Source organism: Sorex fumeus, unplaced genomic scaffold (genome assembly GCF_029834395.1).
Source record: "Sorex fumeus unplaced genomic scaffold, SorFum_2.1 ptg000048l, whole genome shotgun sequence".
NCBI classification, from domain to species: domain Eukaryota; kingdom Metazoa; phylum Chordata; class Mammalia; order Eulipotyphla; family Soricidae; genus Sorex; species Sorex fumeus.
In genome coordinates, this window is record NW_026606105.1 from 7,828,223 (window position 1) to 7,847,848 (window position 19,626).

At 57.3% G+C, this 19,626-nt stretch overlaps 1 protein-coding gene across 4 annotated transcripts in view; it reads left to right on the forward strand.

The window, feature by feature from the left end:
* The first annotated feature begins 3,202 nt into the window (after nt 1–3,202).
* HIPK2 (homeodomain interacting protein kinase 2) overlaps nt 3,203–19,626 on the forward strand; it is a 148,292-nt gene continuing 131,868 nt past the window's right edge. For all 4 annotated transcript variants that reach the window (XM_056124048.1, XM_056124049.1, XM_056124050.1 and 1 more), the window contains exon 1: nt 3,203–3,375. In XM_056124048.1, coding sequence (XP_055980023.1) covers nt 3,357–3,375 — 19 coding nt within the window. In that variant the 5' untranslated portion in view covers nt 3,203–3,356. The remainder of the gene's footprint in view (nt 3,376–19,626) is intronic.

Below are 19,626 nucleotides of genomic sequence, written 5' to 3' on the forward strand. Positions count from 1 at the left end.
TCGATTCCCAGCACCCCATATGGTCCCCTGAGCACCGTCAGGAGCAATTCCTGAGTGCATGAGCCAGGAGCAACCCCTGAGCATCGCTGGGTGTGACCCCAAAAGCAAAATAAATAACATATCCCCATCTATAGATCATTCTTGACTTACCTGGGGTGTTGTCCCAAAAGAGCTCCGGACAATATTGCTAAGTCAGCAATGCAATTAATCCACTGAGCCTCCAAAGCATCATGGCTTAGCCCAGCCTCTCTCAGAGGTGCTCGGAACGCGCACATTAGCCTGCAGCTGGCAAAATCGTCCAACACAAAGCCTGTTTTATAATAACGTGTTAAATAGCTCCTGTCGTTTATTGAACACGGTACTGAAAGAGAAGCATCGAGTGCCCTAATTCAAAATGTGAAGCATGCTTTCTACTGAATGCCTATTGCTTTTGTATCATCATAAAGTAGAAAAAAAACCTCAGTCAAACCATTGTAAATCACGGGCCGTCTGCATGTGATTCCAAGTCGGTCGGTTCAATGGAATCATTTTCCTGTGGCGTTTTGCGTCTCACATGTATTGCTCTGATCATGGTGGTCTGAAGCCAATGTGTGTGTGTGTGTGTGGGGGGGTATCTGTTTGGCCCTTTCAGGGAATCTTGTTTTCTTCCCCAATATGATTTCCTTCCCAAGGAAAGGAGATCTCCCTACCACAGGATGTTTTCAGTGGACACAAGTGATCCTTCTTCCTTTTAATTCACCTCCGTGACCGCAGTCCTTGGCTAAGCTACATACCACCACAGTGAACCTCGGGCCAGTGGAATTAGCCCTGGAATGCACTTCCTTGCCCTTCTGGGGGCAAAGAGGAGCGGGCACTGGTTTCTTCTGAGGCCTCTGTCTGTGGCTCCCAGATAGCCGCCTTCTCTGTGTGGCATGACACGGCCAAATCTCTGTGTGTATCTGCGTTTTAATCTCCTTTCCGCGTAAGAACCCCAGCTGTATCAGATTAGGGTTCGCCTGAGTGACCTCATTTGAACCCAGTGACCTCTTTTAAGACCTCGTCTCCATTCACAGACGTGTTCTTATTCCTGGGATTTTAACACTAAGGTTACGGGGGGAGGGGGGCGGGACAGAGTGGGTTTCCCAAAGCCCACCTAGAATCACTCATGGCTGGTCAGCCATGGAGCTGGAGAGGGGTCACAAAGGTCCGGTGAGTGCCAGGTCCAAATCAAGAGGCAGAAAACTCATGTGCCATGTGCCTTGCCCCCAGGAGCTGTCAGCTCAGGTATGGGGGCTAGGGTACCTGCAGGGAAGGCAGAGCCGGCCTTTGAGACTCTTTGCTCAACAGTGTGTGTGTGTGTGTGTGTGTGTGTGAGAGAGAGAGAGAGAGAGAGAGAGAGAGAGAGAGAGAGAGAGAGAGAGAGACGTGCAGGAGTAGAGAGGAAATGCAGTTGGGCTGGGCACAGGGAGAGTCTTGTACTAGTCACCATTTGCCCGTACCCTTTGCAGAGCTGGTGGATCCTTAAATCCCACTTCCGGGGCTGTGGTGAGAAGTCTCGCTTCTTCTCCCGTTGGAGGTGAAGTCAGTTCACACTCTCCAAGAATTCAGAAGGCAGCTCTCCGAAGGACAGCGAGGATCTGGAGGGGGAAGAGAGTTTGGAGAGCTGAGAGAGAGGGTTAAAGGAGCAAAGGCCTGGGAATGGGTACTGGTAAGAAGCACCCCAGGCCCCAGGTGACAGAGAAGGGCCCCAGGGCAAGGCCAGAACGAAGATGGCCCTTCCAGCACCCTTGATGCTGCTGTGTCTCCAACACACACAGTTCTTCCACCTCTCCGACCAAAGGCAGGTCTCAAGTATTCCACAAACTCCCTCCTTCTCTGGAAAGGTGGTGTGCGCCCACCTCTGAGACACCCATTCATTCACTCATTAAAATCCTTAATTCATTCCATCTCTCCTTTACTCACTCAACATCCATCCATCCATCATCATTCACCATCCACACACATCCATTCACTTATTCATTCACCATTCATTCACTGTGTTCATTCACTCAACATTTATCTATCAATTCAGTAATGCACCCGCCCCACATAGCCACGCGTTTGCTTGTGTATTCATCCACTGACTTGCCCACCCAGCCACCGGTTCCTTACGTTCCTTCACTCCTTCATTTACTCGTTCACCTTCCATGGGTTCACTATGTTCACTCATTCACTCACTCCGCGGCACATTCACTAATTCACGACGCACACACATCCACTCATGTACCCACCCAGCTCCCCCACCCTGTTCCATTCATTCGCTCCTTTCTTTTTCTCCCTGGCCAACCACCTGTTCGGTCTATTCCCTCCCTCCCTCACTCCTCCGCCCGCTCACACACTCAGCCCTCTCTTCATTCACTTCTCGGCCCAGCCATCCAACCTTTCCGTTGCTTCAGCCCCCGCTCAGCACCCGGCCACTCATTCATTCATTCATTCATTCTCCCACCACTCCTCCACTCATTCACTCTCTTGTCCCTTCACTCATTCATTCTTTCCGCAGCCCCGTCCGGGCCTGTGCGGGGACAGAGGTGCCCCCTGGCGGCGCGCACAAACACACACTCATATGCACACTCACGCGTGTGCACACACACACTCACATATACCCACTCACGCGCGCGCACCCACCCTCACGCGCGCACACGCACACCCTCACGCGCGCGCGCCCCCACGCTCGCGCGCGTGCCTACGCGCACCCTCAGGCGCGCACACGCGCACACTCACGCGCGCGCAGGGCGGCGGGCGCGGGGCCGGGCGGGCGGGCGGGCGGGCGCCCGGGGCTCGGCCGTCCCCGCCTCGCATCCGTGCCATCGGCGCTCGATTGCGCGCGGCCGCGGCGGCGGGCTCGTCGCTCGCTCGCTCGCTCGCTCGCTGCTGGCTCGCTGGGCCGCGCCGGCCGCCCCGCCCCCGGCCCTCCTCCTCCGCGGCGCCCGCCCCTCCTCCGCCGCCGCCCGCCCGGGCAACTTTTGCCGGAGCCCCCAGCCCCGCGCGCACAGCCATGCGGAGCTGAGCTCGGGCCGGCGACTGGCCGCCGCTGCCCGCCCGGCTCCCGCCGCCCCCCGCGCCCACCCGCTCGGCCCGCGTGCGCGCGCGCGCGCGCTCGGCCGGCCGGCCCGGACGCCCCGGCCGCCCCGCGCCCGCGCCAGCGCCCCGGGCCCGCGGCGGCCCCCCGCCCCGGCGCCGGCCCCGCCAGGCGGGGATGCGGGCGCCCGCGGCCCCGGCCGCGCCGCCCGCCCAGACACAGGCGCAAGATGGCAGATGCCGACTGAGGCGGGGGGGGCCCGAGCTCGCGCGCCGCCGGCCCGGCGCCGTTGCCATGAACCGCGGACAGCCCGGCCCCGATGGCCCCCGTGCGCGAAGGTAAGCGCCGCGCCCCCGCAGCTTTGTTCTGGCCGCCGCCCCCGGCCCCGGCCCGGGCCCCCGCCGCGCGCGCGAGCCGGGCTCGCTCGGGATCTTATTTCCAGGGTGGAGGGGAGAGGCGGGGGTGGGGGGCGTGTGTGTGTGTGTGCGCGCGCGCGCGTGTGTGCGCGCGTGTGTGTGTGCGCGCGCGCGCGAGGGGGAGCCGCTGCCCGAAGAAAAGAAATGGGGAGGGGGCCGCCCGCCGAAGGCCGATCGCGGAGGGCGCTGTGGATTTGTTGGCGAGACCGAAAGGTGAGGCGCTCCCCGGCCCCCCCCCCCGCCCCGCCCCGCCCCCCACCCAGGAAATTACCTCTCGGCGCCCCGAGCGTCCGCGCACACCTCCCCCTTGGCATCGGTCTGCACTCCCACCCCACACCCCCTTTATTCTTCGCCAGCTTGGCCCGCGTCGTGGGGGGGGGGGTTGGTGGTGCTGGTGCTGGTGGTGGTTGGGGTGGGGGGCCGGGGCGGGGGGGCTGTGGCCTGGGAATGGATGGGGTTAGGTGCCGCGAGATGGGAAAAGTCCATCTCAGAACAATGAAATCAGGCGAAAATCGCCCCGCATTAGCGTTGTGTCTCGGGGGAGACGTAGTTTGGGGTTTCAAGTCCGGGAGGCGGCCACGCCGATTTTTTTTTCTCTCTCTCTCTTTCCTGGCTCCGTCCTAGTAAAACCTGCTCGGGGCACCCCTCACTTAGCGTTGGATCATTTCCTCCCTCTCCTACTCCCCCCCTCCCTCTTCTCCCTGTTCTTGATATGACTATCTTCAGGAAGAAAGAAGGTGAGATCCAGCGGGAGTGTTCAAAGGGGGGAAAAAAAGGAAACAAGAAAAAGAATATATATATATATATAGCTGTACATTCTCTTCGCACAACCGGCTTCTTCTCACTCTCTTTGGCTTCTTCCTGAGCGCTGCTGTCAGCTTCCAGCCAGAAACCCAACCAAGATCAACTGAAGTTTCTACACTTTCGGGCTGGTTTTTAGTGTGGCTGGTAGGAGGAGAAATTTTTAAACCCAAAGTGTGCTTGATCTCCCCCCCCCACACACCCCCCTCTTTCCAGTCATTTCATCGTGAAAATGTTTTTCTCATGAAATCATTGAAACAGCAGTCTTCACATACTTTTTCTTCGCGACCGTCCTTCTGGGTTTCCTTTGGTTTTGTTCAGATGTTCTGTGGCTGACACTGCCAAGTGGGAGCCCAGTGAGGGGGTTTGTGTTGGGCCCGGAGCGGGGGAGGGTCGGAGGGGGCGATTTTAATCCTTCTGTAAATGTGGGCCACCGGGGTGAGGCAGGAATGCATTAATAGTTTTATCTCTGTTACAAGAGGCTGATTAAAACACACACACACACACACACACACACACACACACACACACACAAACTTATCTGAAAAGAAAATCTGTTATTAGTTCCAGGGCTCCAAATGAATTAGGTTTCTGCGTGGAATAAAGTTACCAGTTAGGCCCTGGATAAGGGGACTGTAAATAACGTATGGACTGTAAATATTTTTTTTCAGGCCCTCTTAGAAACAAAGGGTCTGTTTAGAAGGCAACAGAGAGATGTTATTCCAGGGGCTTTCCTCTTTGATTCTGAAGAACACAAGGTCCATTTAAACCGTTCGACAAAACAAAAACGAAATTTCTGATCCGGCCAGCGGGCAGCATAGAAGAAGCCGGTGGCTATTGGAATAGGCCCGGAGAACCCCATGTCGGCGTTCATTGTTCGTCTGTGTCTCGGGGAGGGAGGGGGCGGCCGGCAATGCGCCCACTGTCTCCGGGAGTGTTAAAATGAAACAATTTTCTCTTTATTAAGTACTTCCTTGAGACTCCCTCTGCTGGGCACTCTGGGGGAGCGTTTGACAGGGAACTTGGCTTTGGCTTCAGAACAGGAGTCCCGGCTGTTGGACAGGGTGCTGTCTGTGTGGTTTCGGGATGTATTTGGTTAACTTTCGTCCCATTGGGGCACGGCGCGGTTGTCCGCCTATCCCCCCCCCAACCCCCCCAAATCCAAATGGAAGCTCAGAACTGGCCCTTCCCTGGTGTGTCTCCCCCCCCCTCCCCCCCCCCCCCGTAGTGTTCTTTTAGTGCAATTACATCTGATAAAGATGCAGGGTGTGGGAGCTGTCAGGGTTGAAGAACGAGCTCCGAATCTCAAAGGTCTCACTCAGAGACCTGCTGTTATTCGCGAGCCTTCCTCCCCCTCCCCGGGGGTAGGGGGCTTCTGGTCCCCTCTTTCCACCCTGGCTTTCCCTCCGTCCTGTGTGGGGGCTCTCTTCATCATTCCCAGGCTTGGGGCGCCTCTTGCCCCCCGATTCTGCTAGTGCCTCCGTTTGCACCTTTCTAGCCCCTCCAGGCCCTCCCCGCGCGGCCAGTTGAGCCTAGGTGTGAGTCTTCCGGGAAGAGAGGGTTGGTCCTGCTCTCAAACCAACAGGTGACCTCTGGGAAGCTGCTTTCGCTCACCGGGACAAAGCGGCACTCAGGAGACAGTGCTCCCCCCACCCAGGGCTGATTCCATGGATCTGAGCTTTCTCACACCCCAGCTAGGACCCACAGAGAGTCCCTGGGCCGGGCTTTCCCGGGGAGTTCTCCACGAGGCCTCGATTGTCATCTTTGAACATCTTCCAAAGCGAACTTGGGCTTCTCAGGAGAAGTCCAGCGAGAGGTGAGTGAGGTGGTTGAGGCAGTGTAGCCAGAGGCCAGCAGCGCCCTCCTTCCTTCAAGTGAGCGCAGCGGTCCCGGTTGGAATCTTGGGTGAGAGTCCAGATGAAGTCGTGGAACATTCTGAGCTGCCAAGCAGTTTCGAGAGAAATACGGTCTGTGAAATAGGGTCTGTGTGCTATTACGAATTAATGAGTAGCAAAGTGTAATCAGTGTTCCCCTGACTTGTTTTTAGCGATAGGTTTATAAATAGCATGTTAGTTTTCGGTGGTGTGTGGTACTGATTAAATTAAAAAAAAAACTTTTCTAAAAAAAAAAAAGATTGCTATCCTCTGCAAGGTTGAATATCCATACCCATGGCTATGTGATGCTTCTTCAGCCTGTGGTGTGAAGGCTAACCGCCAAGGTCGGTATTGTCCCGGCTTCTGAATGAGAGCCTCTCCCCGCCCCCCCATTTCAGGTTCATTGGGTTCTACTGTCCCCACGAGGTGCCATGGCCCTGGCCCTGGCACCCACTGCCAGCCTTACCAAAATTGTCTCACTGAAATCTGTCATCCCTGTGGCCCGCGGCCTCTCTCCAAGCTGCTACCAAGAACTGGAGTGTGTGTCATCTTCCATTAAAAGAATTTGATGACACATGTTCTAGAACATCTTTCCCTATGTTTATGTTTTATATTTTTAAAACGAGTAAGTATAAATATTGTTTTCGTGCTCGTCCTCTTGGGTGAATCAGGGCTCGTCCTTCTCATCCCCGGAGTCTGGGCCCTTGTGGCACCGTCCAGTCCACGGGTCGGGGGGCAGCTGGGGGTTGGCTCCAGCTCAGGGCCGGGCCGCTTGACTTCCCTGGACCCCGACCTCAGTTTCCCTGCCTGGTGGGCTGGCGTGAGGACTCCATTAGATTAGGAGAGCCCAGCTCTGCTAAAACGCTGGCTGTGGGAGGCATTTTCTCCGTCCCTGTTAAACGCTTCTGTCTTTTGAGCTCCTTATAGGCATGAAGACTCCAGGGAAAGCCTAACCCACAAATAGTTTAGAAAAACCAATAATAGCAACATTTCAATTATTAATCTCCTGCTAGTCTTTTTCCAGTCGGGGCACCAGCCACAATGAACCCCCCGCGGCCCCGGAAGAAAGAGCCCCTTCTGACCCCCCCTCCTTGACCTTCCCAGCGCCTTTCTTCTCTCTGTGCTTCTGCTGGGCCCAGGTAGGGGACTGTGCGGCTTCCTGCTTCCTCTGCTCCAGGGGCGCCGGCTCTGCCGCTTTAAAAAATGAGTCCATGAGCTGCTGGAAGAGTTTCCAGGGCCGCTGCTGGGCCTCTCTGCACAGCTCCCCGAGGTGCCAACTGATAACCTTTGTCCTCGGCCAGGATCCACCTCTCACCCAGCTCCGGGCCCCAAGAGGGCCCCCCCGCCATCCCCTGCCGGGGTTGACTCCCACCCCACGTGGCAGCACTGGATGGTGGTGCCTGCACTCCTGTGGGTTCAGCCACGCCCCCCTCCTCCCCTTCCTCCCCCGGAGCCTGACCTTGGGGAGCCCCCTCCAAGGTTTTTCTGGAACCTGGGGGTGATGAGCAGCAAGTCCTGCCCGGGAGGCGGCTAGCGCCCTGGTGTGGACTCAAACCCCACATAGAAGGACCACATGTCAACATGCTGACTCTGTGCGCGCGCGCGCGCGTGCGTGCGTGCGTGCGTGCGTGTGTGTGTGTGTGTGTGTGTGTGTGTGTTTTGGGGGGCGCACAGGGGAGGGGATGGAGATCCTGAAGCAGAGAAGGGTCTTTGAACCTGTTGTTTGTGGAGTCCCCAGTGACTTGCTGAAGCACCCCCCTACCTTTGGCCGGCACAGTCCCCCTCCCTGAGGGCCATGCTGTAAGGCCCCGTCCAGCATGGCCCAGGCATGATTCCAGGTGCCCCTTTTCGGAGCTCCCGTTCCTCAAGGCCTTCTGGGGCCACCGGAGCTGAAAGCCAGGGCACTTGGCTGATCGGACCCGGTTCAGACGCAAAGGAATCCTCTGGGCGGGTGCTGCTGGGCCCTCATTCGTCCACGCAGCCATTCCCTCCAGGGTGGAAGGAGGACCATGACCCCCTTGTCTAAAGAAACGTCTTCCCTCTGTGGGATCCCCAAAGTGTGTTTCTGGAGGACTCTGACACAGCCCCTCGTTCTTCCGTCTCACACCCTCACCAGTGCACCTCTGGTTTCTCCATTTGGGGACTTGGCCTCGCGGGCATGGACCTCACCTCCCAGGCCAGCAGAGCGACCCTCGCCAGCTTTGCTGCTTGGCCAAGGCCTTGGACTCCTGGGAGTTTTGTGGCCGGGAGAGAAACAAGGGAGCTCCAGGTGGGTAGTCCCCTGGCACCTCACTCAGGGGTGAAGACACCCCAGCTCTGCCTCCCGGGTGCCTGGCGCCCCGAACAGTGTTGGCTGGGGGTTTCAGACCACCCGCCTGCCTTCTGTCAGGTGCAGGCCATGATCCTCCCCAAAGTGTTTTTGTTTGGTTGGTTTAGTTTTGGGGCCACACCCAGCAATGCTCTGGGCTTACTCCTGGCTCTGCTCTCAGAAATCACTCCTGGTGGTGCCGGGGATCAAACCCAGGTGGGCCATGTGCAAGGCAAATACCTTACTCGTGGTCCTCTCCCTCCACTCCCCCAGCAAGTGTTTTTATTTCTAGGAAAAAGCCAGGCCAGAATCCCATGGCACCTGCGTCCTGGTGCCCTGATGGCCCTGGACCGAGGGCTGCATTGACGTCTCACCCACTGTCCTTCCCTTCCACGTGCCCTGACGTGGGACCTTTTTCCCAGCCCTTTCCCAGACCGTGTCCGCTCCCTCTCTCTCCCTCCCTCTGGTTTCTCCACATGAAAAACAAAAACCGTGGTATCAGAACTGAATGTCGCTCTTTAATCAGGGTCCCATCAGGGCTGTGGACATGAGAGAAAGTGGCTCCTACTTCATGCATCATCATGAAGCCCCCCAGGTGATCCCTCTTCCAGAAGCCAGGGGGGTGGGGTGGGGGGGCGCGTTTCCTGTGGGATCCAGAACTCACCTGGGTCACCTAGCGCTGATGGCTGGGCCTGCGCTTCTGTCCGGCCCGCTGGTTTCTCCAGCCATGTTGGCACCCGCTCACTCAGGTCCGAGATCCCGTTTCTGCTGCCGACCGACACTCCGGAGCCAGCTGCGATGCTCCCTGGCCGAGCCGCCCACGGGGCAGGGCCTGGCAGTGCTGGTGTGAGTCTCGAGTCTCTGTCCTCTACACAGACTGCGAGCTGTTCAGGCTCGGATCAGTTCCCGGGTCCAGAAGGGAAGAGTGTATGGAACCGTCTCTACTGCCTGAGTCAGCTGAGGCCAGACCTGTTCTACCAGGTTCTAGGGCGAGTAGCTGGGAGCATGCCTGGAGTCCCAGCGGAGATGATGCCTCTGGCCGGAAGCCAGCTGAAAAGGGGAAAAAAAAAAAAAGACCCACTGACAAAGCCCTGGCAGCTTGGGATCTGCTGATGGGCGGCTTTGCCATTAGCAGATAAGCGATTAAAATTGTTGATGATTTAAAAAAAAGGGAGGGGAGGGGAAGGCAAGCATTCAACACCACAAAAATCAGGGTGTTTTTGTTCCCCCCCTCCCCCGTACCTGGCAGCAAACAGTGCTTTTGAGAGTGGACTGCTCTAGCATCTCTTGCCTAACTTCTTTTGCTCTAGTAGGTTCTGATTAATTAAATGTCATTGTGGTTAAGCAGAATGAAGATTGATCGGCTCTCCCGCATGTGCTAATGCTCTGGACTGTATGAAGCCTCCCCTGTCACAGGGAGAAGGCAGGCACGCGTGTGAGTGGACCGGGGCGTCCCCCAGGTCGCCAGTCCATCCATCCTCAGGGACACGTTGCTGACAGCACCAAGCAGCCATGTGCCCCCCTCCCCCCCCCCCAGTGCCGTAATACCAGATCACTTCCCAGGGAATATGGGTTTCCCCTGACCCTCCACTCTGCCATTTGAATAGTGCCTCATTAAGACGACCTATGGAATTGTTAGGCACTGCAGAAAGCGACTGTCCCCAGGGCCTGTGAGGAAAGTGATCGTGTGTCAGCGGAGCTCTTAAGGGTCTTGGGGCAGGGGAGAAGCAGATTTGTGCCTGAAACCCCTTTGAAAGTTCCCTGGTAAGCAGAGTGGGGAAACTCTGGCTGTTGGCTGGTGGTGGTGGATGTATGGGGTTTTATTTTTGTTTCTTTGTCTTTTTTTGGTTTGTTTGCTTTCCCTTTCTCTATGTTCTAGAGCTTCGACAAAGATCCACCCCTGCAGCAAACCCCCCCACCCCCCAGATTCTTGCAGAATGGCAAGTTACACCCCTGCTGCGTTCTGGGTAACTGAACTCACTTACCAGCATCTGATAACAGGAGCTTCTGCAGGAAAGTCCACTTCAGGGATCCTTGTAACCAGGGTGCAGGGGATGGGGGGGAGGGGAGGGAGAGGGAGAGAGAGAGAGAGAGAGAGAGAGAGAGAGAGAGAGAGAGAGAAGGCACACATGCCTTTGGCTTTCCGCAATCCACTTTTATTCTCAGCCCCAGTACACTGATTACTGTTATTCATTAAGTCTGACCTGCACCATCAGGAAAAGATTAATCGATATTCATTATGTTCTGTTAACTGAGACTTGGAGGCTCTCTAATGTATTACAGAAATGTTTCCATTAGAAAATGGTCAAAATAAAGAAGTGCTTTCATTTGATTAGACCAGAACTTACCCCAGAAAGGGATTTCAGGCCGCCGAAAGGGTTAAGGCCTTAGGGAAAGGGTGGGGTGGGGGTGGGGGACGTGACAACGAGGACATTAATTTATGTAGATCAATCTTGTGGATCAGCTTATTTCCAGGGATGTTGGGATAAATGAGGTCTTCCTATACAAAGAGACAACAGAAACAGTCAGAGCTCTTGTGCTGGCTTAACAAGGTGAATGAGCAGAGCGCATAATGGAATTCATTTGCACAGTAATTTTTGCTTGGCTGGAGTGGTAAGCACAAAATAGACCAGCCGACGAGAACAGTAAGTGTTTGGGATCAGTTGTTGAAAGGTTTAAAAGGGGTTCCAATTCAAGAGACATTTTACGGTGTGAAGAAGGGGACCAGCATAATCAAAATGATACTTGAACAAGGTAATTTTCCTTGGCCTGGGGAGAGGGCCGAGGAGAGGCCAGCTGGAGGTGCTCCGTGCTGGGAGGCCCTGTGGGGTGCCCCCCCCCCCCCCACAGCACCATGGAGACGGATCCCGGCTGTGGTTGGGGTCACTCCAGGATGACACCCAGCGCACTTAGCCGCAGGCCTGACCTAGGGGTTCAGTAAATATTTGGGCCTGTCAGCTCACTCCCCAGGCCTCAGTGGGCCCCCGACGGGTCGAGGAGCTGCAGTCGCATGAACGTCGGCTGCTCTTCTTTCTCTCCACTCTCGTGCCCTGTGTGTGTGGCCGGGAGGGACCCCAGGACCTCAGGCTCTTTCCAGGGGGAAATCTTTACATTAGTATCAGGGTGCAAACCTATGATGTTGGGATCCAGGGCGCCAGTCTCAGGCCTGGGGCTGTGCTTGGAGCCCCTGAGCGTCCTGGGCTCCTCAGAGGAAGGGCACCCTTGTCCCGAGGAAGGAAAGGCCCCCTGGCCCTGGGGTGGAGAGAGAGGCTTCTGCTTCGATCTGGCTCCTTCTGTTTCCCTGAGAAAGTTCGCAGCTTGCTACCAGGAGCTACTTATTAACAAAAACAAACACAAGAAAAATCCCCGAGAGAAGAAACCAGCACGGCACAGGGAGGGGGGGGGGACCTGAGTTTCACAGACCCTCCGAGGCTCCTTCCCACACAGCAACGGCTTGCGAGAAATAAAATCGGCTGATCCAATAAAAAAAAAAAAAAACGATTCTCCCAGGACAATGGGCATCATTCTTCCCGCCAGGCAGGGCGCAGGCCTGGCCAGGCCACCGCAAGGGGCTTCTGGTGTGTGCTTGGTCTCCACCGAGGCCCCTGTCCAGATGCAGGCAGGTCTCCCCGCCAAGCCCCCCTCGCCCCCACAGGTCGGGACTCGGAGCCCTGCTCCCCAGCAAGGCTCACCTTGGCGGCGGTGAGAAGGGAAGGCCCCAGCACCTGCACCTTGCCTGGGACTTAGGGATGCCGCGGACTCGGTGCCTGAGCGCATCCAAGACCCCCGAAGGCCTGGAAGCTGCCCGTGGCCCAGGCACTCAGAGCCAGCCCCACTCGTGAGTGGGACCCTTCTCTCCCCCCCCACCCCCCCGCCGCCAGCGGGGGACCTCCCAAGGGGCCGCGGCTGGTGTTCATTCAGGGCAGTGCTGATAAGGGGGACTTTTTGCCATAGCGGCTTGGGCAACGAGCGCTGGGAAGGCTTCCTGTTTATACAGGCCCCGCCTGGCGATTGCCTCACCCCGTGCCCTGCGCCCCTCTCTCCCTCCGCAACCTTGATCTTGTGCCCCGGTTGCTCCATAAAGCCGAGTTGATGAAACTGACCCGTTTCCTGTGGCTTGCCGCGGCAGCCCCGGAACCGGTGCGTTGAGGCGATTCCTCGCGCGCCCAGAGAATCGCGCGGCGTGGTCGGGGCGGGCCTTGGGCACTTGGGCACGCGCGTGCGCGCACACACACGCACACGCGCACACATGCGCATGCACGCACGGCCTCGGCCCCCCCCCCCCCCCCACTCTCTGTGCCCATGCGGTGTCTGGGGCTGCCGCCTGGGCCTGTTGTCCCTGCGGGGCGAGGGGTGGGAGTGGAGGCGCCCAGGGGACTCTCGTGGGTAGATAGATGTGTGTGGGGGAGAAGCGGTTCTCCGGCTTTGTGGCTCGCCTGTCACCTGGAGGCCTGGTTCCGGCCCCACCTGCCCAGTTTCTGTTTCACTGGAGCCAGGTGGGGCTGGGCAATTTGCATCTCTCCTCCCCCAGCCCGACCTCTCTGCTAGTGGAAAGCCTGTCAGAGCGCGGGCTTGATCGCCAGGGGAGCCAGCGAGTCGCCCCCCAAGCGCCACTGGGTATGGCCCCACACCCCCACCCGAAACTGCTGCTGTTAGGGGCATCTGAGAGGTAGTACAGGAACTAGAGTGCTTGCTCTGAAGCTGACCCGGGTTTGATCCCTGGCACCCCACACGGTCCCCCAAGCACTGCAGAGTCAGGAGAGAGGTCCCTGAGCACTGAGACAGGAGTGGTCCCTAAGCACAGAGATAGGAGTGGTCTCTGAGCACTGAGACAGGAGTGGTCCCTGAGCACAGAGACAGGAGTGGTCCCTGAGCACTGAGACAGGAGTGGTCCTTGAGCACTGAGACAGGAGTGGTTCCTGAGCACCGAGACAGGAGTGGTCCCTGAGCACTGAGACAGGAGTGGTCCCTGAGCACAGACAGGAGTGGTCCCTGAGCACCTCCCATCTCCTGGTGCACGCAGGGTCTCCTTATTCCTCCTTTTGGCCGTCACACCAGCCTCACCCAAGATCCACGTCTCCTTGCTCACCCTGCCGCCATGCCCGCTTGCCTCTGGGGTCCAGAACACAGTGGCTTAGGGGACATGCTCACTGCTGCAAGAACTTGCGGCCATGACAGACCCCTGGGGAGAGTCGCGATTTCTTCCCTGGATAGCAGAGGGGACGGCCGTGTGTCTGGTCTCTGAGCAGTGCTGGGTTAAAGGGGGGTCAGAACCCCACCATCCCCAGGAGCTCCCCTCCTGACCAGCCCCACGCAGCTGGCAAGGGCTCTGCTCCCCCACAGAATCCCCATGCTGGTGAGCGCCAAGAGAAAGGGTGCCCACGGGCTCAGCACGCACTGAACTTGTTCCCCAAGACTCCTTCGGCCCCATCTGCGACATCGTTGTCAGACAGGATCAGATGAGAGAGAGAGAGAGAGAGAGAGAGAGAGAGAGAGAGAGAGAGAGAGAGAGAGAGAGAGAGAAAAGCACATGAGTAGCTGGCCCACAGGAGGGGGACTCTGCCGTGAGCCCCCTTTGAAAGGTGAAGAACAGACAGGGTGTCTGCGAGGTCTGGGCAAGGACTCAAAGAGGAGAAGGGACAGGAGGTGGAGCTCCCCGACTCCTGCGGGCAGTGACCCTTTGCTTCCCAAGCTCTCCCTCGAACTCGCTGCATCTGGGTTGAGCTGTTGGCCGGGGCAGCAGGGCAGTCTGGGAAGGCAGCTCCCAGGCCAGGCTGGGTCCCTGGGAGCGACCCCGGGGCCAAGTGCTCCGTCTTCAGGGCAGCGGCTGCCACCGAGTGCTGGGTAGGCGGGCAAAGTAGGGGTGTGTCAGTTCTTCCCCCTCAAAAAAAAAAAGTGCTGTTTTTCCCAAAGCAGGAATAAATTATTATTATTTTTTTGTTTGTTTGGTCCCACCTGGTGGTGCCCAGGGGCCACTCCTGGCAGTGCTCGGGGAACTGTGTGCAGTGCCGGGGGTCCAGCTACAGGCAAGGCGGCCTGTCGGCTCCTGGCTGGCTCCTCGTCCCCGAGGGGATATTTTCACATCAGAGACACTGATTTCTGTGGCTCTTCTGGAGAGCTAGAGGTAGGGGAGCAGCGTAGAACAGCAGGCATGGTCGTACATGCTAGGGGAAAAGAAGGGAGCACCAAATAAAGGGTGTTGGGAGGATCCTCCCAGGACCGGAGATGCATGCTGAAAGTAGACTATAGACCAAACATGACTGCCGCTCAATGCCTCTTCTGCAAACCACAGCACCCAAAAGGAGAGAGAGAACAGGGGGGAGTGTCCTGCCACAGAGGCAGGGTGGGATGGGGGGTTGGGGGGGGTGGGAGGGATACTGGGATCCGTGGTGGTGGGAAATGGGCACTGGTGGAGGGATGGGTACTCGATCATTGTATAACTGAAACCCAAGCACAAAAATTTGTAAGTCTACAACTGTACCTCGTGGTGTTTCACTAATAAAAATTAAAAAAACAAAAAAACAAAAAAAAACAGCAGGCATGGAAAGTCAAGCAGGGGTTCGCTCTCGCCCACCAGGCATCAGAGATGGGGCTCAGGATCCCCTACATGCGAGGCCTGTGCCCCCACTAGCCCGGCATCCCCGGCCCTCCTATATACTGACTGTACTTGAGAGCCCTGGGTGAGCTGCATCAAGCTTAGGTCTCATTGTCTGGGTGTTGATTTCTTTTTTGGGGGGGGCGGGGTGGGGGGGGGGACACATCCCAGTGGAGCTCAGCGCTTACTCCTGACTCTACATTCAGGAATCCCTCCTGGCAGTGCTCCGGGATGGGATGGGATGGGATGGGATGGGATGCTGGGGGTGGAACCAGGCTCGGCTGTGTGCAAGGCCAGCACCCTGCCCGCTGTGCTCTTGCTCCAGTGTTTATTTCCTGGGTGCTGAGGAGAGGGGGGGGAAGGGGGATAGGATCACAAAAGCAGCCGGGGAGCAAACGGAATCAGAGCACGAGATCTCGGCGGATCTCATCCCTTCACGCCACTGTCACAACTACTGACATGTGTCCTGCTGGATGGACCTGTCCAAGCACCAGGGTCTCTGGGACACGTGCCCGGTGGCAGGGGCAGAGCCGCCCCCGCCCCCCCTGGCGCCGCGTGCAGTTTAGGAGATCAAGGGAAATCGCCCATTTTAAAAAGAAATAGCCCGAAATAGAAGTGGGTATTTATGAAGCCTCCGGAGGGGCTGAACTTGCTAAGTTTAGAAGCGGGAGGAGAAATCACAGGGGGGAAGTCACCACGGGTTGTCAGTGGAACATTCCCCGAATATTGTGGTAGTTCCTGCGTTCACGCACCCCCCTCCCCCTCCCTCCCACCCCCACGGACGCCTCAGTGTCCCTGAGCGTCACGTTAGGATGTGTCTGATGGGGCGGGGCCGCTCTCGGAAGTCGGTCAAGGGTGCAGACACCTGTCGGTTCTGTGTCTCCCACCAGTTAATTTCCTCCCCGAAGTTATTTGTACATTAAACAAACCTCCGCGGTTGAAAGCCTTAAATATTTCCACCCAGCTCGTGCCAGAAGGAACCAAGTTCCATAAAACAGAAGGAACTGAGTTCTCTCCAGACCGTCTCTTTCTGGGACAGTGTGCCACTTCCCAGGCTGCGGCGCTGAGGTGACATGTCAGTGACCCCCCGCCCCTTCCCAAAGGCTGTTCTCCCCGAGCCCAGACCCACGTCCTCCCCGACCCCACCGAGTTTGCCCAAAGCACCATACTCAGGTTCCTCTGGGCCACGCAGGCCCCTTCCCGGGGGGTGGGGATGGGGGGGCTCCCTCTCTACCAGGGAAGCAAACGCGAGTCTCCTCCCGGGTCACCCCCGGACCCGTGCCCTGTTCTGGGCTGAAGCCACCTCCAAGCTTCTCGTCACTGCCTCCCTGGAAAGCTATGTCGGGCGGGTGGGGGGGGAGGCGGGGGGGGGGGGGCGGGGCGCTGCTGCCTCCCTGCGCTGGGGCCGGGCTCGTGTTTTCATCAGCGGATCAAGCCGTCACTGCTTCGCGTCTCTGCTTCGAGAAACCCAATCTGCTGGTTTCACACGGTTGGTTGATCCCTGGACACGGAAGTCACAGCCCAGAGCGCACGGCCGGTTAGGCCCAAGTGACGCTGCCCAGCACGGGCACTTTCTCAGAAGGCACTGGTCCCTGGGCAGCCCTGCACACCCGCCCTTGGGGGGGGGGGGGGTCACTGCTGTGTCCCCAACAGGAAGAATCAGGCCTTGGAAAGCATCTCTGCTCCCAAGAGCTGAAATGTGACTGTGCTGGTGGGGAGGGGAGGGGAGGGGGAGGTTCAGCAGCCTGGGGGAGTCCCCGCTGTTTGCCTTGCATGGACACACTCTGGCTCTGGCGTATTGATTTTGGGTTACAACTCAAGTTTAGGGAGTGGTGAATTCCTGAGGCCCAACTGCAGGGCGACCTCATCCCTTTCTCCACTGCCCCCTCCCCCCCCCCCCCCCCCCCCCCGCCTGCTCTTAAAGGGCCAGAACGCAGATGCCAGGTGGTCTCCGCAGCTGGTGTTGGGAGGCGGCCGCCACTGGCCAGACAGAAACAAGTGTGCCCGAGTTGTGCTCTTGGGAAACTTGAATTGTGAAAACGGGCCTCACTGTGCCCGGTCGCACCCGTCCCAGTCTCTCGGGACTCATCCCCGTTTCCGTAATGCTGTTGTCTCTGCGTGTCTCTCTGTCTGTCTGTCTGTCTGCCTGTCTGTTTCTTTCGCTCAAAGTGATGGCCCCCGCTTAGGGCTCTGTTCTTACTCACCAGCCTGCCCTCTTAGGCTCCATCCTGGCCCCTCCTAGCTGGACCCCTGCCTGGCTGCTCCCTGCCCTGCCCCGCCCTGCCCCCATCCCCCCTCAACCTTAGACCTCAGACGTGACCCGTGAGGGCTGGTCTCTGTTCTCTGCACAGGAACACAGCAACACTGCTTGTGGACACTTCCCAAGATGAAAAGGTGGGGAGCGGTCACCCCGCCTTGTTTTGTCCCTGTGGATCTCGGGACAAAAGTCACAATACAAAGACCTAAAGAAGTCAGTTGTGAAAAGAAGGGTCTGCAGGGGGGGGACCCATCCAAGGTCGTGTCCATGTCCGTGTGTTCCTGGGGGAGCCTGCCTACAGGTTCAGCTAGTCCTCTCATTTCTTCAATGGCTGAACACTGTGGCACACCACCCTGGGGAGTCTCAGCGGGGGCATACAGTGTGCCTGCCGTTGCGTTGGCATGTCCTTCCAGGGACCCTCATGCTGTTGTATTTCCTGGGAGCCTCCTCAGGTCCCTTGGGGACCTCGTGCCTGCCACGGAAACAGCAGCGCCACGAAGTTCCAGGCTCCAGAGTGTGGGGGATGGCCCAAGGAAACGAGGTTGCTGCCTGGGCGGTCGGTAGGGCGCTGGGTGGATTTGAAAGAGAGAGTGCGCCCCGAATCTCAGGCAGCCTCTTGCTGACCAGTTGCAAGGAAAGGGAAAGTTTCTGCACACCTGGTTTTAGAGAAAAGTATCATGGGTGGGCCGGAGCCGTTGCCCGGCCAGGAAGGTGGTTTCCGTGCACGCTGCTGACTCGGGTTTGATCCCCAGCACCTCATATGGTCCCCTACGTCCTCCGGGGGGGGGTGGTGATTCCTGAGTGCAGGGCTAGGAACAACTCCTCAGCATCACCGGGTATGGCCTCAAAACCAAAAATAAAACTCAAAAGTGTTAGTGTTGAAACGCCGCTTGTACAGGATTAAGAAGCAGAAAGTGGGTGCACTCCATTATGGGGTTTCTCTCTCTCTCTCTCTCTCTCTGTCTCTCTCTCTTTCTCCCTCTCTCTGGAGAATCCTAGGTTCTCTTAGAATCAATAAAACTACTCAAAAGATTTCTGAAAAGTACATGTGTGTGCAGGTGCGCACACACACACACACACACTTTCTCTTCCTCTCTTCTAAGAAAACCACTGTTGTGTCTTGTGGGTTTTTCTCTATGCCTCCATCCATGCATCCATCTATATATACAAATGATTTTTTCCCCTTTTATCAAAATGTTCTCTCTGGGACCCGGAGCCATAGGCAGGTTCTTGCCTTGCACTCACTCGACCTGGGTTTGATTTCCCCCAGCACCCGCGTATGGCATCCTGAGCTCTGCTTCGCATTGTCAGGAGTAAGCCCTGACAACCGCTGGGTGTGGCCCCAACCCCTCCCCTCAAAGCCAACAAACAAAAAGTTCTATTCCTTCTATTCTTGTCCTGTCATCTGCTTTATCTCAGTGAATCTCTTCCGCCTTTGTGTTCCAGTGAGTGACTTCTGAATTCCTGTCCAGGCTCTGACTCCTGTCCCCAGTGCCCACATGCTGGTTGAAACCAATGTGTGAGCACTCCCTGGGCCGGGCGGGGTCTCTTTCCTGGGGTGAGCACATCTGCCTGTGCTCAGGCTGCTCCTGGGACCCTGCTGGGGTGGGGGTTGTCACTCACGCCAGTGCAGGGGATCAAACCTGTCTCTGCATGCCAAGCTTTCACTCAGGCTCACTGAGCCATCTTCCCGACCCTTGGCCGGCTCTGTTTCAAGTCAGGCCGGTTGCCTGAAGCTGCCCTCTCTCCTCCTCTGTATGGTGCCGTTTCCAGAGGTGCCCCTGCCGCTATCCTGTCCCTGGAGGTTCTCTCTACCTGTGGGCTTGATGGATTCCAGTTCATTCATCACTTTCAGCTAGAATTCCCCAGGAAACCGGGCATTTCTCTTTCCTTCTGGTGGTGATTCCATTACCCATGAGGCTAAGAGCCACCCGGGCTCTGGGCTCACTTCTCTTGAAAGCAGAACCTGATCAGTGAGGTGTGACATGGTCTATGAGGTGTGACATGGTCTGTGAGGTGTGACATGGTCTGTGAGGTGTGACAGGATCTGTGTGGTATAACATGTTCTGTGTGGTGTGACATTTTCTGTGAGGCGTGACACTAAGTTGTGTGACACGATTGGTGTGTGGCAGTCTGTAAGGTGTGACATATTGTGTGTGGTGTGACATGGTCTGTGTGGCGTGACATGGTCTGTGAGGTATGACAGTCTGCTAGGTGTGACACAGTCTGTGGTATGACCTTGTTTGTGTGGTGTGATACAGTCATTGAGGTGTGACATGGTCTGCATGGTGTGGCACAGTCCGTGAGGTGTGACAGTCCGTGAGGTGTGACACGGTCT